Source organism: Guyanagaster necrorhizus (genome assembly GCF_019112545.1).
Source record: "Guyanagaster necrorhizus MCA 3950 unplaced genomic scaffold BT62scaffold_15, whole genome shotgun sequence".
NCBI classification, from domain to species: Eukaryota; Fungi; Basidiomycota; class Agaricomycetes; order Agaricales; family Physalacriaceae; genus Guyanagaster; species Guyanagaster necrorhizus.
The window spans coordinates 1,135,442-1,152,478 of NW_025064894.1; the positions used below are offsets into that span (position 1 = coordinate 1,135,442).

Genomic DNA, 17,037 nt, shown 5'->3' on the forward strand with positions numbered 1-17,037 from the left:
AATCGAAGAACACGAATAATGCGGCATGCTTACCACTGACCCGGTTTAGAAATGAACGTCCGACCACCAACGCCCCTTCTCAGGGGACATTACGATACTATCAAGTCATGAACGTGGTTTTCATGCCGAATAATGACAAGGAGGATGGAAAAGGCTATTTCCACTCAGAAGAAGACAATGTGATTACGTCTCTCGCTTACATGCCTCTATCACCGTTGGTCTGACAATCTTCCCTACTGTCCATACTCTTTGCTGTTGGTTCACTTAAAATTTTCTCCGTTATCCTCTGTGACCGTTATTTTGCCTTTCGGGAATGACCGAATCCACGGAAAAGTATACGATGTGGGTTCTCCCCGTCAGTATCCCAATGGATGCCTGTTATTGTTCAGCCACTCAGTCTATTTGTTTTTAAAATCAAATAGTCGCTGCGCAATGAACGTGACTAGCGATCTCTAGAAATACTTTGCATCATCATTGTTAGAAGCCGAAATTCCAAAAAAGCCACTACGATTGCTGACCGCATGACGTTCCCAATTCCGGGATTTTTGAAGGTGGTTTCTTCGGGTGCTGTGGTACCTTTCCCAAGCCCTAGGACGTATCCCAGAACAAGTACTTGGTCGTTCGGACAATAATCTAACATTGTGTGCCGAAAATGACAATGGTGGCAGCGTTCTGACATTTAAGGCTGCCACCGTTCATCCGCCCTCTCCACGTCTGTCCAGTGTCGACATGCAGTATGCTTTCCACTACGGCGGGGACCTTGGAGAGGAGCCCCATCGGTTTGTTTTCCTCTGCTACTACGCTCATTGAACTCTGACATATCCACTCCATAGGATCGCAACTCCTCCTGCCGACTTCGACCCTACCACCTCCGCCCTCTCCCCAGGACAGAGCCATACCATCGCGTACCGATTCATCAGCTCCACGAATTACCTCATCATCTACAAGACGATGTTCGAATACACGAAGGATCCCGGAGAGATGAGGATCTGGCAGCTGGAGAACGACGAGTGGGCGGACTGTACAGAGGACGAGGGCTCGGGGTCTGTCAGCCTAAGGTGCCTAGGGTGCTCGACGTCCGTGGCATTTGACGCGTGGGAGGCGCATCGGGACGCGTGTCTGGGCATCGAGGATAAGATGCTGCGCGCGGTGATGGCGGATATGTTGAACGAGGAGGAGTCTGAGGGGAACCGTAAACGTTGTTCGACGATAAGGTCCGTGCGCGAGTCGGTTCTGCTGGATGCTGGTTATCTTGAGGGTCAGCGTGATGAACGGGGTGAGGCGCGTAAGCGCAAGAGCTTGGGGATGCGGTTGTGTTCGGGCCTGGTAAGTTGATTTATTTTCTTCCTTGTTTGTGGACTTGGTGCTGACAGCAAACGTGATAGCATTTTATTGGGCTCAAGCATTCGAAGGAATGAGCGTATGTGGATGTGTTTGAAAACTTTTATGTCATGGACGTTTATGATGTGAGGATTAAGGAAAATGTTGTATTTCTCTAACTGTTGTATGTACTTGTATGTATTATATAGATCTGTATCGAAGTCTACTCTGTAAAATAAAGTCTCCTGGCTTTTCTAACGAGAATCCTCTCGTGAATTGGAATGATCCATGCTATGGTATTGTACCTCGTAAATGGAGAAATGGCCTAAGAGTCAGAGCGGATCTCTGGATCTAAAAGCCTCAGCTCAGTCTGAAGGAAGAAAGGTGTGCTGTAATTATACACCGTAGAGTGAATTAAAGCCTGGCCATTGCATGACCTCTGTTATCTATTAGAAGTAATATTGCGTCGGCTGTGCGGTAGAATTATGAGCAAGCACTGAGGAAATGAGAATTATATAACTCACCAAAATCTTTTGGTCTATCCTGGGGTATCTATATCAACACGTAAGAAAATGTATCATGGGCCAAAAAATAGCTCCGTCACTCACAAAATGACTCGTACCGGGTATCTTCATGCTTTTAGAATTCACGGACCGTAGTCCTATCATTTTCTGCGTAATCGAAGGCCCGATTATCCTAACGCCCAAGATCAGAGAAAAGCCATCCCAAGAAGATAAGAGAACATACCCTCCGCTCTCAGGCAGGACCCAGTTCAGCTGTATACCTGCGTCCAATTGGTGCAGAAGGCTGTACACCGTTGAAGGTGTGATGGGGTCCGCATACAAAACCGTCGCGTTGATAGACGAAGTCTTCAGTTGGACCTGGGAGCCGCCCCTACCCTCATTCTCTTGCAGACCGTAGTCTATCAGTCTGTCAAAAGCCGCAGGATCCCAGCTTCGGTAAGGTCTGTACTGCCGCAAACATTCTTCGGCGACGACCCTGAGAGATTATTAAACCTGGGATGAAATGGAAGAAAAAACGGGTAACCCACCAGTTCATCCAGGTTGATTGTTGGAGCAAGGATCCTTTCATGAACGAAGTCATCAATTTCTTTCCGGCACCACTATCGAAATGACGAGGGGGTACGATTATTGGGTCGACGAGGATTAAGGAATGGAAGAGTTTAGGGTATTGAAGTGCTGCGAGGGCACTGGGATAAAGAAGGTTAATTCCTCGATAGTCACCACACATAGCAGAAAGGTTTCTTACGAGACGCAACCACCATAGGAATGTCCCACCAAGACGATCTTTCTCGATGAGAACCCATTCCGAACACGGGTCACTGCCTCTGCCTCGTCTAGGCGTATGGAAGAGAGGTCGTCTGGCAAAGGATTCCGGCTAATTTTGCGCGGGAGATAATGTTTCACAAATTCCATTAGATCGCGCGTATCGTCTTCCCAATTATCTGAAACGCGATGTAAGTCATGATTCGCGTTTACACAGAAGGAAGACTCACAAGCGCCGCTTAGTTTACCAGCATTCATTACTCCACTATCACCCTGGAAGACACTTTCCCACATCCATACCTCGTCAACTAGCCCTGGTGAAGCAGATATAAGATGTTGAACTGCAGGTTCATACGTCTATGCCTTGTTTAGTACTGAAAGCCCATGAACACACTTGCATGAAGACTTACCTCCTTCGGTATCCCATTTCCAGGAACGAACACAAACGTCAATCCTCGACCGACGCGATCGCTGACGTATCTGTTGACGCAATTCCAGAGGCGATGTGTGTTTGGCGTTCCGTATTTGATGATCTCGCGTCGACCTGTTATTATTGTCTCTACCGCTTGAGATGCCTTCGTTCTGTCGACAAAGACAGGTTGGTCAACGTGAGGCGTGAGACGAGGGCAGGGCGCGGGGATAATATGTGAAGAGAGCGTGTATCTGCCGTACTTTTCGATTCTGGGAGAAGGAAGGTCGGTTGGCGTCAAGGACATGGGGAGAAAGGGAAAGAGTGAATGACTTACATCAGGAAGATGAAGGTTGGGTCATAAGTACGTTGCGGAGGCTGTGAAGGCGCGTGATTCGGAGATTTTTTTTTTTGTTTTCTTATTGATGTTGAGTCAGGGTCCTATTTACGGTATGTAAGGGATCGGCGTTCAGCGGAATTAAGTGATTGGCTGATCCTGTCGACCAGCTTTCCTTTCTGAAACTGGAGAACTTTGGAAGAATGATACTGATCATATGGAAGCTGCTGTGGGCCACCAGGCATTCCGTACGGACCAGATAATGGCTTAAAGGTAACCAAAGTTTCCTGATCGATACCCTTCATGTCTTCAAAGACATGAGTCATTAGCGGAAGCTGTTTGAGTATTGGGCCGCCGACGTCGCATCATCGTTAAGAGCTGTGTTCAGCCATATGTGTCCAAGTGATCGCAGTCCTTTTTTTACGATACTTGCTGTTTTCGCTCTTGAGTATGCCATTTAAATCAAAATCAATGCTTGTCTGTCTGATTTCTGACACGTACCAAATGGCTTTCCCCTGTTCATGAGCACGTTACAGTAGTATATATAGCCGGATTGAGAGTTGACAGTCGTATCTGATCCAACGGGTGAACTGACTGCCGCACTAACTTCTCCCAATCGATATCAAAACGTCGGAAACTGCATGGCACATCAGAAACAGTGTTTCAGGTATTGAAATGGTCTAGAAGTCGCGGGGAACTTGCCCCACGGTTCACGGATCATTTGATCCCCTTGCCTTGAGGTATAAGCCGGCGCGAGAGTCTTAGCAAATGCTGGGAAGTATCGGGACTGGAGGTCCTGTGTGAGAATGTAAAAGAAACTCGGCATCTCAGAAAAGAAAACATGCTTACGTGCAGCAGTATGAGAGTCGGCCCTAGGTCGGAACAGAGTTAGAGTCAAGGTTCGGTTATTCAAAAGCTCACCGGACCTCGTGCGTTGCGGCCGAAAAAGCGGTGATTTCCAATTATGGTAAGGCTTCGCCTTTCACTGTCATCTCGAATCTTTCTTCTTCTTCTCTCTTTTCTCTTCCTTTTTTTGTGGTATCATCCGTCTTACTCAGTGATGCATCAAGTCCCTGGAGGCTGGAGCGTGGTGGAATTCTGTCGACAACAGCACTGCGTCGGACGGAACGAGAACTCCGAGTGATTACATCAGTGGACACAAGTAAGCGACACCCAAACTAGGGACGGAATACTTCAGCCTTTCCATAGGAAAGGCAATAACCCCTAGTGTGCAAACTTGCAATGGAATCCGCTAATGTCGCTTGGGACTCTGCTTATATATGGATTTAACGACTGTCGCCTCCTTATTTCTGGGTGCGCCTCTATGGATGTAGTGTCAATCGTTGCCCTTGCACTGGAATGTGTCCTATACGGTGAGCGGCTTTCAAACATCCGGAAACCATAGACTTACCGTCGACCGAGCTTCTCTGTCTTGATGGTTTCTGTGACCATGTACATCCTTGTCAGATGATATTGTCGGGATGTCGAGAGCCGGGCTGTCAGTACCAAAATGATACTCAGCCTGTGCCCTCTCCGCTCTAAGTACTGCAGTACGTTCCATCATTTTATTGATACCATGTCAATCTTGACTGCATGCAGTATATAATCATCGACGTACATCATGTAGTTTCTGGTTTTGTATGCAAAGATGAACTGCTTGCGGGAGGACCGGCGACATATTTCTCTGACGTCAGTCAAATAGGGTATCGGTTTACTCTGTGCAGACCGCTCCGGCTAATGCAGTCCTGGTAATGGAATTAGGTTCTATTGATCTGCGTTTATTTAGATGTATCGGTGCTATGTGGTCTGGAGATCGCTTTGCGTTCTCGTTCCCAGCATAGGCTGTGGCTCATTCGTAGGTCAGTTTCTAGTCGTCAGCCGATCCACAGATAATGCTAAAATTAAGACCCCCTGTAGTGTATGCAGTCGCGACTGTCTATAATTGCTCTCTGAGCCACCAACAGGGCGTATTTGGATACGAGATCGACCATTAGTTTCAAGTCTTCTTCATGTCGATGTTAGCTACAAATATCGCTGAGACAGGTGAGCAAAAAATCTCTGTGTTTTTTGCCTCCCATCATGACTCATTTTGTAGGTTTACTGGGGTATTGCATCTGCTCTGTCGACCAGAATACCGTCTCTCATCGGCACGGGAAAAGCATCCTTATTCCCTCGGTACTGACCACCAGTGTCGATGCGGGCATATTATACTGTGTCTCGATACTTGCTGAAATAGGGTGCTACGCCACTTAGTCCAACGGGCTATTCATTGTACTACATATCCTCTGCTCTTCTGTTGTTTAGGACTTGATGGCCATTTAGATATCCCCGATCATCAGCGTTGCTTTCCATATGATTATAATCCGGATCGACATGGCGCGCGAGGAGAAGGCCGCACGTCACAGTCGGCGTCAGCGTTCTCCCTCACCTTCGTCTAGAGGCGATATCGGGATGAAACCACTCCAAGTACACGTCACGCAGTTTCACGAGAGCCATATCAATAATGGAGGACGGTCATGTAAAGGATTTTGGGAACGAGTGTCATTAATTGGACTACAGTATCCGTTTAGATCAAGCTCCTACTTCAGAGACTAATTCCGAAACCCCTTCGAACCTAGGCTTGATGTCCACGCTGAACGGCAACGGATGGACGTTGGCTGTTTGTGTGAACGCCATGGTATCGATCGGGGTGGAGTTGCTTATGTTGAAAGCCCAGAGAATCATCGCAGCTGTGAGGAACAAGGACCTAGAGACGTGATCAAAATGATAGTACAACGGAAACAGCCAGGACAGAAACCTTTCGGCGACGTGAGAACCGGGGCAGACACGACGGCCAAAACCAAAAGTGAATGGCTTGTTATCGATGTTGAGGGACGAGTCTGAGGTGCGGATCCAGCGCTGGGGGGTGAATTCATTTGGGGAGGGGTAGACTTCTGGGTCTCGCGAGATGCACCTTCGCGGGTTCGATGATATTAAGAGTGCAGAGACAAAGTTGGCAGCCTACCAGTGGTTACCGATGACGGTTGCTCCAGCTGGGATCACGTATTCTTGCTGGATGTTCACGCGTTTATGAGGGTAAAACTTTGGCAGATTCGCGTTCAACACACCCAATAAATGTCTTTTGTGGCTTTATGAGCGAACCCTAGTAAAAGGAAGATTATTCAATGGGGAGGAACACCTCAGTTGGTTACGTAGTCGCACCTGAAATGATAACGGGCCGCCTAGCCATGGAGGTGTCAATCCGGAACTAAGGTGTCTTTACAATGGTCACTGACCATCGCGTGCACTCTAAAACGAATGCTCCCACACGAGGTAACAGTTCTTGGTCTGCGAATGTCGGAACTGAGAATGCTGAGTGCATATAAAAGGGTGACTCCAGGGGCACTCTGTACCTCGTTGCTGCCCCACTACGTTGTCGATCTCCTCCTGCGCCCATCTCTGCGCGTCAGGGAAGGAAGCGCACGCCATGATCATGAAGCTAATTGCGGCTGCGGTCTAAAGCCATAAGCAGGGAGTTCAGACTTGAAAGGAGAAAGAAGATTCAAACCGTATCAGAACCTGCACCGAACATCGACCCTGCAGAGTACGCAACCTCGTCGTCGCTCAGCCCGTATGTGTTCTGGTTCTGGAGGAGGTGCTTTGCGAAACTCGGGGGGAGCTCTTCGTTCTTATGTGATGATGTCAGGCATAGACGGTGAATACGGACGGGGAGCTTGGATGTACCTGGACCATTTTACCTTTGACGGTCCCGAGTTGTTCTCGGAAGAGCGTGAGCTCTTCTTGGTGGTAGCGCTTGAGAGTGGAGAGGTAGCCGGGTATGTAAGCGAGCATGGGGAAAGTGTCGACGAGGTAGGTACCGGGACGGATGGCTACCCCAAGACGGAATAGACAGTTGTTAACTTGCTGGACTTCGGGATCGGTGTAGCTCGTTGGAGTGGATTTTCCGTAGGTAAGGGTCATGATGACGCTCGCGGAATACCTATTCTAAGGTGAGTTTAGGATAGTTTAGAGAGGTTGTACAGGAACCTTTTGGCGTGCATCTGGTGTTGAGACGGGTCTTTGAGTATGTCAGCGATGAGGTTCTTGGCGTGGCGTGATTGCATGTCTTCATACGTCGCCGCCATTTTGGGCTGGAGTTGTGCGTGTAGGGCCCTGATGGTAGGCGTTGGCGACGGTGGAAGAATGGGAGTGAAGAAATGTGGACCTACTTGCGAATTCTTTTCAACCTTGGTCCGGCAGGTGTCAGTAGGACACGCATCCCACCAGAAAGTGTGTCTCCGGCTGCGATGCTCCGAGGTCGATCGACCAGCGACGCGCCTTCTTTTTCCATTATGTCGCAGGCGGCCTACGGGGGACGGTAATGACGGGAAAAGTACGAGGGTTAGAGATGCATACCTGATACCGGCCAATGACCACAGTGGTTTGACCTCCCTGTTTGAGGGAGAATACAGGGCCATATTTCTGTGTCCATTCTTCGAACTGGAGAAAGGCGCTGGGAGTTTGTTAGGATGGTGAATTATAAAGAAAGGAGGGCGTACTCGGTGGGTGGAATGCTGTTTCCGACGAAAAGCCGTCTTGGTGGACCAGGAGGTAAGGGCAAGTGATATTTGCGCCTTGACTGCCAGAAGTAGAGTGTCGCTGCCAAGGCAATGGCCGAAAGAAGCAAGATAATGGGGGAGTCCATGGTATTTGTGAGCATCGACTGGAGATGTTTAAAAGGGGCATAGATTCTGCGGCCTTATATACATTTTTCACTCGTGATATGTCACGTCATGGTCCCATGATGGGTTTGATGAGAAACCCGAACTTGAAGAAGCACTAGAGGTACCCGGTTATGGCACTCATTATTTGTAGATATTTGAATCGTCTACTCCTTAAACACCAGTGGTCATGAAAAGGATATCAGGCATAGATAATTTCTCGTGGTCCTCGTCGTACCCAAGTGGTGGTAGCCATAGCTAGTACTGCAGGAGGATTAGTGTCCGTTTCCGTCGCAAACGAATCTCTGTGGTTCCTCTGTGGGTCCAGTATGATTGAAGAAGAATTGGACATAAGCATTATTACGGCCTCAGCCGGCATTGTGACCCGGAGGCAAATGCTGCTTATTTTAGAGTCAGGGAAAGAGACACAGCCTGTTACATGAGTGTATTGCAACTGTCGTATAGCAGGATCCTAAGGAAGTCGCATGGTTTGAGCACAGTACAAGGAACGAAAATTGGTTCACGAGACAAGATTTTCGCTAATGCCTACTTCAGCTGCCTCGACAATATGGCCTATGACCATCGCAACAAGTACAGGGCCTGATGCAATGATGATAGCATTGTATTGGAGAGAAGTAAAATCGTTCAGAACAGTTACGTCGCAGCGCTGGAGGTCGCAGTTCCGGTTAATGGTGGACATTTGAAGGAAACAATTCTGATGAATTCAGTATGCGCCAAGTCAAATTTCCAGCTGCGAAGTCGTCCTGGAACTTGCGGTTAAAGATGGTTGAAGAAGTGGCACTGAGTGTGGCTGTGCTACCCCGGAATAGAAGTCGATTGCAAATTTGCTGCCTTCTATCCCTTGGACTCGTACCACCACCACCTTTTCTCTGTGCAGCAATTCATGGCGATTGCTTCTTCCTATGCGTGTTTTCTTCTCAGAAAGGACTTGGAAATATGCGTCCTCAATGACTTGGTCGTCCTGGATTGGTCCAATGGTTAATTGTCGAGGTGATTTGCAGTACGGTACGCAGGCTTACTGTCATCCCCACTGACCTTGCTTGACCTTTCATCAGATACACATCAGTAAAAACCTCAAGAGACCCGATTCCCGCCGTTCTCGTTGTTCGCAGTCTAGCTGTTCGTCGAGTTGTTATGCAGTGAAAGATTTGCGGTACGACGCGACATCATTCCCATTCATGACTGATTTTCTGATGTCCTTGACCAGAGCTCGCAATATATTTTCCCATTTCTCCTTCGCTTCGTCACAATCGTCATAATGACATCATTTTCAGACCAGTATAAAGGGTTGGATGGATTGCTCATCGACCTTTTTACCAATCCTCACAATGGCTGCCCACACACCAACCACCACACGCTCGTACTACTTTCCTGCGCTTGGATCCTACAACACTCTCACCTTACAGACTACGCCCCTTCCGCCCCTCAAGTCAACCTACGTACTTGTTAAAGTCCATGCCGTGTCGCTCCAGTTCCGCGACGTGATGATCGCCTCGAACAAATATCCTCGAGGAGGTATATCAGAGAACCTCGTCCCATGCTCCGACATGGCTGGCGAGGTGGTCGCTGTTGGTTCTGACGTGACGCGCTGGAAGGTTGGTGATAGGGTCTGCGCCAACTTTGCGACGGAGCACTGGGACGGAGATGTCAACGATGATATTGTCAAAACGGCTCTTGGTGGAGGACAACACGGCGTGTTGACTGAGTACAAGGCCTTTACGGCTCTTGTGAGCTTCATGTTTTTGTTTGATTCTTCCTACTTATACCGTATGTCAGTGTCTGGTCAAAATCCCCGATCACTTGTCCTTTGAAGAAGCTTCGACGCTGCCTTGTGCTGCGCTTACTGCGTACAACGCACTCATGGGACCGAAGCCAGTCAAAGCAGGAGATACCGTCCTCGTTCTCGGAACAGGTGGAGTGTCCATGTATGTCTCTCCTTCGCTCCAACGTTCCTCTTCTGATGGTGTTATCTAGCTTTGGCTTGCAATTCGCCGTCGCTTCTGGTGCCAACGTGATTGCTACGTCCTCTTCTGACGACAAGCTCGAAGTCGCAAAGAAACTCGGTGCTACCCACACAATCAACTACAACACGACGCCCAACTGGGACAAGGAAGTGCTGAGGCTCACCGAGGGAAGGGGTGTTGATCATATTTTGGAAGTATGCTTCCGCTTGGATTACATTACATTTCTCTCGTATTGATACATGTATTAGGTTGGTGGACCAGGAACACTTGAGAAATCCCTGGCGTCGGTACGCTACGCAGGATACATCCATATCATTGGTTCTGTATCGAAGAATACTCCTACGTTGACGAGTGTCATTGGGCAGTGTACCGGGAAGGCTATCATCCTTCGCGGAATTCTGGTTGGCTCTGTTGCACAGTGAGTTTTGGGATTCCCCCTTTCTCTTCTCTGAACGAAACGGATGTGTAGGTTCGAGTCGATGAACCGACTCCTTCGTGCTCGGCCCGAGCCGACGAGGCCGGTTGTCGATAAGGTGTTTTCGTTTGAGGAGGCGGTGGCTGCGTATGCGTATTTGGAGAGTCAGAAGCATGTGGGGAAAGTGGTTATTCGGGTTAGTCCGGTGTCGGAGTAAGATGCTTATTTTTTTTGTCTCTGTGTACTATTATAGTTGCTAACTGACTCTGCACATTATTTTATCTTCTCGGAATTTTTCTTTCATTTCCATCGAAACTAACATCACACTAGACAGTTGACCCAGTGATGTCATCCCCATCCCTGCCTGAAGCGATGTCAATTCTTTTGATTGTGCAAACTCTACATTAGGATGGTCTAAGGGTCGATGTAAGTTAGAACCTATACTGCAGTTCTTAATGTACATTCCTAGACCTTCGGTCACTCTCGTATCCTAGGTCTCAAGTAGGTGCGCGAAACGAGAATCCATTTGCAGGATCGTATATCCTCAACACAGATTCAACACGCACGTCTGGTACATTCGATCCGTATGCATCCTATCTTCTTCGCCGTCAAGGCTATTGAAATCTATACGGCCAGTCGATAATATTTCTTAAGCCAGTCCGAGGACAAGAGGCAGCGATATCTGGAAATACGTTTAATCTATCGGGCTTCTCTCCCATCACTTCCAGACTATCTAACTCATCTCTCACCTGGTCTGAGTTGTAACGTCGTCGTTTCGAAACATAATTTCGCGTCAAAGGTACGGAGTGGGATACTCGCTGTGCGAGGCGCTATCGCACACACTCTCAAGCTAATCTCAGACATGAGGGCAGCGCGTCAGTGAGTTTTTCCCGACACGATGTATAAGGATCCAGAGAGCAAGCGAAGCGGAGAGCAGACTTGAGCAAGACTCGAAGTAGCATGCGGATGGCGGGTAAGATCGGGCGGGATGGACAATGTATGTGCTTCGCTCTGTTTCCTGGTTGAAGGAGACACATGATACCCGACGACAGTCTCGAGCATTACTCTTATTTTTTATACACGCTTAGGTATATTTTTCTTTACCATACTCCTAACCAGAGAGTATATATACCCCCATAGCCACGTCCAACCTCAGTCATTTTACTCTGCGCCGACTGAGATATGCTTCCTAGCTACTATACCAGTATACACTTACTTAGCTACTCTAACAGTTCTCACAACATCGTTTATTTATCTCGGTCCATGGTATCGCATATGGAGAGGGTGTGACGGAGGCTTAGTGTGGTGCTGCAACCCGAGAAGGCAACGCAGACTCTCTTGATCCCCCCGACTTGACGGAGAAACTCGCAGCGCTTAAGCAGCAAATGGTGAGCATTATGGAAGTATCTTTAAGAACAGGTACCTTCAGCCGGACAAGCTGACTCTGGTGTCACCTAAACTCGCGCAGAATTTGGCGGACCAGTCGTCTGAACAACGGGGTCACCTCATCGCCTTCTTCCGAGCACTCACTTCATGTCACACAACCCTTTCCAACACATCTGAGCCCCAGGAGTTACTGTATCACCTTGGATTACAAGGCTGAATTGCTGGATGAGGCCACATTGGTGGCTGCTGCACAAGATGTTGGGTTCCCCTTTGTCAAGAAATTGAAGGATACTTTTGACATAGAAGTTGTTGTAAGTATAGAGTAGAGTACAGAGGATTAGATTGGCCTCTCGGAGAGACATTCTACTTAAATACATTTTGTACTACTTCGAGAGCTTTCTACGAAATACTAAATAAGTCCGGATCATGGTCCAAGTCAGCTGCCACTGATCGATATAGCATCTTCGAGTACATTCTCGTACTCGCTCGGAATTGCTATCCCAACAGAAGTCATGGGCCAGTTGGAGAAGTACATACTTTTAAAGGCTCTCAAGTTCAACAGCACGAGGAAACGAATGAGTACGGTTTTCTGATGTCCGGATGGACAGTTGATCCTTTACTCACTGCCGTGATGGATCGGTATTTACAAGGGGTCAAATCCTGTGACATATTTTAATAGAAATTTTGAACCTAAATCCAAGTAAGGAAATACCATGCTAAAAATGGTAGGTTTTGAATCTGTATTTGGGAAGAAGGATGTAAAATATATGACAAAATACCATCCAGATTTGATGGCTAAGGATTTGGTAAATAAAACCCACTCAAAAACCTGTAGGATTTAGGAATATCTTTGTTACAGGATTACATAAGAGATTTGGGAATGAAATCTAGAACAAATACCTATGTCAGCCAAGGGACAAAGGGCCAAGTATTTGTTTCTGCTTTGGCTGAAATGTTCCATTTTGCACTGCACTCACATGCTCTGTTTCATTTGACATGAGACCAAATCAGCCTGGGAAGGAAGAGAGGGTCCCTCAGCCACACAGCATAGAGTTGACAGGATCCATGTTTGAGTTTGAAGACAAGAGCAATATCATTGTTGGAATGGTTATATCTCAAAGCAAAGTGGTTGAGGGTTCCACAATGGAAAATACTGAGTTGAGCCTGTTTGTTTCAGTAAGGTCTGAAGCATATTTTTATCTTCCACATTGTTTATCACATTACAATTATCATAAGCTTTCATTGGTGCTTGTATCAAGCTTAGACATTGTGTTATCTACCATTGAAACTATTGGTTTCATGGCCAAGACCAAATGGACTTGGATTTGAGAATCAAGAGTATGGACCACAAGCTTTCAGTGCTGGCTAACCAGCAACCATACTTAACACTGGGACTTCTCATTCTATGGGAGCAGGTGAAGTCTAATTGTTTTCTCATAACAGAATACTTACCTTGAGAATGCAGTGCTGTGCAGAAGTTGTATAAAATTGAATTGAGTTTAATTTCTTCAACTAGGATGGCTTCGAGTCATGATTAGCGACACTGAGCAGTGCATGATCCATCTACTTAATGTCTCAAAGTGTCTATGGATTCCTTTAGAAGATTACTCTGCTAGAAAAGGGTGTATACAGATAGACACACTAGGCCATTGTCTTAAACCCTGAGACCATTCTGAAATTTTGGCTCCAAGCACCCCTATTTGAGACCTATATGAATCGGCATGGATGACATTGTGGATCCTTCATAAATACTCCCTGTATATTTTCCATGACTATTTTCTTGCTGCACAACCTTTCTTTTTCATCAGGGTGAGCTCTTTTTTTCCCCAGTACTTTGAGTTGTAACTTATTTTTCTTGGTAATATGTGCCTCAGATACTCTGCCCAGTCAGGCTTCATGGGACAACAACATATACCCCAAGAAATATGGCAGGAGATTTTCATCCACTGCCTGCTGGACCTTGAAGAAGTCACACATAGGAGGTATTACCATTCCTCAGATCTCATCTCTGCACCTCCATCCAGATGCAACACATCCCTGCTCCTCTTACCTGTCTGCCATGTTGGATTAGCAAGCAGGAGCTCCATTGTATCCCACTGGCCAAGCTCGATACCCTTTTATGTTGGGATGGACACTATATTTTGAATATGGTCTATTGAGTACCCTCACTGTGTTTCTGCTTATCGCTATGCTGTGTGAGGGTGAGTATCTACTTATGTTACTTTGTTTATGTTACTGATTGGTATCCTATAGTCTACACTATAGCTAACAGTGTACTGTATTAGGTATCATGAACACACATCACTTTCTTAAATGCCGAACCTGGTAGTACTGGGCCCTTGGCAACCCCCAACTCTGGGCATGTCTATCCATCAATATCAACTGGGGGATATCCTACCTGCCTCTACCCCAAGCACATTCATGGCTCATGTGCTCTCAAAGTGTCCCTCTGACATTCTCTCTCAGACAGAACTGTTGCAGGCAGGTTACTTTTATGCAGTGGATAATAGGCCAGACTGAGTATGATGGTCAATTGCTTAAAGGCAATTGACCATCAACTCAGGACAAAACTGTCTATGCTTATATAAGGTTGACATCAGGTACTTGTGTCATCCCACAACACTCTCCCTCGACACAATACTTCTCAGAGTTCAAGACCCAACAGCCTGATCATGTGAGTCATCTTCTCCTTCCCTAAGGCCTTTGTGAAGATGTCAGCAGACATGTCTTCTGTGTGAAGATATTCAATATGTATGTGCCCCCACTCAACCTCATCTCATAACCAGTAGAAGCAGAGGTCAAGATGTTTGACATGACCATGATGATCAGGATTGCGAGCAACAGAGAGAGCAGACTGGTTGTCAATCAGCAGTGGTGATGGCGACAGATGATGGAAGCCAAATTCTGTAAACAGGTTTCACAGCCACAGAATTTTCTGTTCAGCAGAGATGGCAGCCACATATTCGGCCTCTGTGGTCGATAAGGTTACTATAGATTATAGCCAACTCATTCAGCTGACTGCACCTGTGCCCATCTTGACAACATATCCTGAGGTCGAGCACCCATCGTCTGGGTTTCCACCATGATCTGCATCTGTGTACGTTTTGAACAGGTCTGGATTTGTAGTATCAGGTGAATATGTCAATTTTAGGTCAATTGTTCCCTTTATGTATCTGAGAAGGCATTTCAGGGCCTCCCAATGTCTCAATCCAGGGTTTTTGCTGAAACATGATAGGACACTGACTGTAAAAGCTATGTCAGGACGAGTGGCGATGGCTAGATATGCTACAGAGCCAAGGATCTGGAGATATGGGATGTGCCGCATGGTTTCCCATTCCTCTGGAGTAGCAGGGGACATTGAGCTGGATAGCTTAGTGTGTGGATCAAGAGGAGTACTGACACTGTTACAGTCAGACATTCTGGTATGTTCTAGGATTTTTTGGATGTACTGTGGTTGAGAGAGTGTGAGTGTTTGGTTTAGATGGTCTCTGTGTATTTCAACACTGAGGAGGAATGAAGTTGGACCTAGATCACGAAGTTTGAAGTGCTTCTTGAGATCATCGACAACATGTCATGCAGACTCCATGGACTTTGTGGCAATTGTTACATCGTCAACAAACACCGGAACAATAATCTGAGCATCATCTCTCTTGTACACCCATATGCTGTGTTCACAGCATACTCTGTCAAAGCCCATCTTAGTCATAGTGCTGTGGAGCTTTTTGTGCCATTCATATCCAGCCTGCTTCAGTCCATAGATGGACTTGAAGAGATGAAGCACCCAGCTCTTGTTCTTTGTCTCGAATCCCTCTGGTTATTGAAGGTATACCTCCTCTTTTAGATCACCATTCAGAAACGCTGATGAGATGTCCACACTCCAGAGCTCTAGGTCCTCAAGTGCAGCAAGAGCAAGGACTGTTCAGATAGCTGCCCATTTTGGAGTAGGAGAGAAGGTTTCAGTGTAGTCAAAACCTGGCCACTGTGAGTACCCTTTTGTGACATAGCATGCCTTGTAACGTTCAATGGATCCATCAGGGTTATGCTTCACTTTGAAGACCCATTTTCCACCTATAGCCTTTCATCCTGGAGGGAGCTTCACAAGCTCAAAGATGCCACTCTCCTGCAGTGCATTCAATTCCTGCTGAGCTGCCTCATACCATTTTTCACTTTCCTCTCCTGGCCGAGTCATCACCTCTGCAAGTGTCTTTGGTTCATCGTTGGGTGCAGATGCTTGGTTTGCTATCTCTACTGCTGTCTGAAATGCAAGCTCAAGAGCTTCTGTATATGTGATATAGTCATCATCATGCAATACAAAGGTCATTCCTGTGACAACATCTGTCTCAGTAAGCTCTGGCTCAGCAGTGGTTTTATCAATAGGATCAGAAAGGAGTTCATCTGAGTCTGGTGAGTTCATCACATTGGTGCCAGAATGTTTACAGTGAAAACCACATCCAGTGTTTGGAGATGGGATTATAAGACCTTTAGAGTCATATTGTGGCTCGAAGCATGCCCGAGGATGTAAAAGTGGTGAAGAGGGTGTAGGAGATGTTGGAAGACTTGATAATAGAGTAAGAGGTGATTCTGGAGGTGTTTGCATATTTGATAGAGTGGATGAAGCTGGTGAGGATGGTGATGATGATGATGATGGGAGTTGCTCAGATGGTGGAGATAGCTTATCAGTAGGTATGTTCTCTCCCCCTTGATGAGGCATCACCGCATCAGGTATAGCAGTATCTGTGCTGTTATATCTGTTTGTAGGAGATGTATCATCATCAAGAGGATTTATAATATTTTTGTGATTTCCAGAAAATACATGCTCATTGAATACAGCATGGCTGGAGGTGATAAACTGCTGTGTAGAAGAGTTCCAGAATAGCCAGCCTTTTACTCCCTCTGGATATCCAACAAAGATACATTTTTGGGTGTGTGACTCTAATGCTTGACATCTCTTTTTTCATACTAGCACATATGCAAGACATCCAAACACATGAAAGTGGGATATATCTGGTTTTCAGTGATTTGAGTCCCATTCTGTGAAGGGTGTGGTGTTTGGAAGAGGATCTGTGGGGATGCGATTTCAGACATGAATGAATACTCGGAGAGTGAGGTTCCAAAATGATGGTGGGAGATGTGACTCATTTAGCATGGCAGTGATGGCCTCTGCAATTGTGCAGTTGGCTCGTTCTGCTGTGCCATTCT

General features: G+C 46.7%; 4 protein-coding genes across 4 annotated transcripts; 2 read left to right on the forward strand and 2 right to left on the reverse strand.

The window, feature by feature from the left end:
• Window positions 1–122: 122 nt before the first annotated feature.
• Window positions 123–1,418, forward strand: BT62DRAFT_1007185 (uncharacterized protein; the record flags this gene model as incomplete). The annotated part of the gene is made up of 4 exons (XM_043177320.1): window positions 123–214; window positions 552–779; window positions 834–1,326; window positions 1,386–1,418. 4 exons carry the CDS (start codon window positions 123–125, stop codon window positions 1,416–1,418), a joined length of 846 nt encoding a protein of 281 aa, XP_043038933.1.
• Window positions 1,419–1,734: 316 nt separating this feature from the next.
• Window positions 1,735–3,322, reverse strand: BT62DRAFT_1007186 (alpha/beta-hydrolase; the record flags this gene model as incomplete). Its single annotated transcript, XM_043177321.1, has 8 exons — window positions 1,735–1,790; window positions 1,845–1,872; window positions 1,929–2,016; window positions 2,068–2,319; window positions 2,372–2,530; window positions 2,590–2,785; window positions 2,837–2,963; window positions 3,017–3,322. The coding sequence occupies 8 exons, from the start codon at window positions 3,320–3,322 to the stop codon at window positions 1,735–1,737; spliced, it is 1,212 nt and encodes a 403-aa protein (XP_043038934.1).
• Window positions 3,323–5,941: 2,619 nt separating this feature from the next.
• BT62DRAFT_951060 (cytochrome P450) lies at window positions 5,942–8,132 on the reverse strand (the record flags this gene model as incomplete). Its single annotated transcript, XM_043188164.1, has 13 exons — window positions 7,891–8,132; window positions 7,748–7,844; window positions 7,561–7,697; window positions 7,379–7,504; window positions 7,076–7,331; window positions 6,900–7,019; window positions 6,745–6,847; window positions 6,628–6,694; window positions 6,554–6,573; window positions 6,460–6,494; window positions 6,357–6,403; window positions 6,150–6,305; window positions 5,942–6,098 (listed from the first exon to the last, which is right to left on the reverse strand). Coding segments are annotated over exons 1-13 (1,482 nt in total), but the record flags the coding sequence as incomplete, so codon positions are not given.
• A 787-nt stretch (window positions 8,133–8,919) lies between these two features.
• Window positions 8,920–10,929, forward strand: BT62DRAFT_933262 (NAD-P-binding protein). Its single transcript, XM_043186518.1, has 7 exons — window positions 8,920–9,078; window positions 9,129–9,226; window positions 9,281–9,800; window positions 9,850–9,998; window positions 10,048–10,231; window positions 10,286–10,455; window positions 10,507–10,929. Exons 3-7 carry the CDS (start codon window positions 9,402–9,404, stop codon window positions 10,667–10,669), a joined length of 1,065 nt encoding a protein of 354 aa, XP_043038936.1. The 5' UTR covers window positions 8,920–9,078; window positions 9,129–9,226; window positions 9,281–9,401; the 3' UTR covers window positions 10,670–10,929.
• Window positions 10,930–17,037: the final 6,108 nt, after the last annotated feature.

What these genes read in the sequence shown, in the direction of transcription:
- BT62DRAFT_933262 (XM_043186518.1), top strand. Translation starts at nt 9,402, where the DNA reads ATGGCTGCCCACACACCAACCACCACACGCTCGTACTACTTTCCTGCG. An exon ending in GGAACAGGTGGAGTGTCCAT is followed by an intron (nt 9,999 to 10,047) that starts GTATGTCTCTCC and finishes GGTGTTATCTAG; the next exon opens with CTTTGGCTTGCAATTCGCCG. An exon ending in CTGGTTGGCTCTGTTGCACA is followed by an intron (nt 10,456 to 10,506) that starts GTGAGTTTTGGG and finishes ACGGATGTGTAG; the next exon opens with GTTCGAGTCGATGAACCGAC.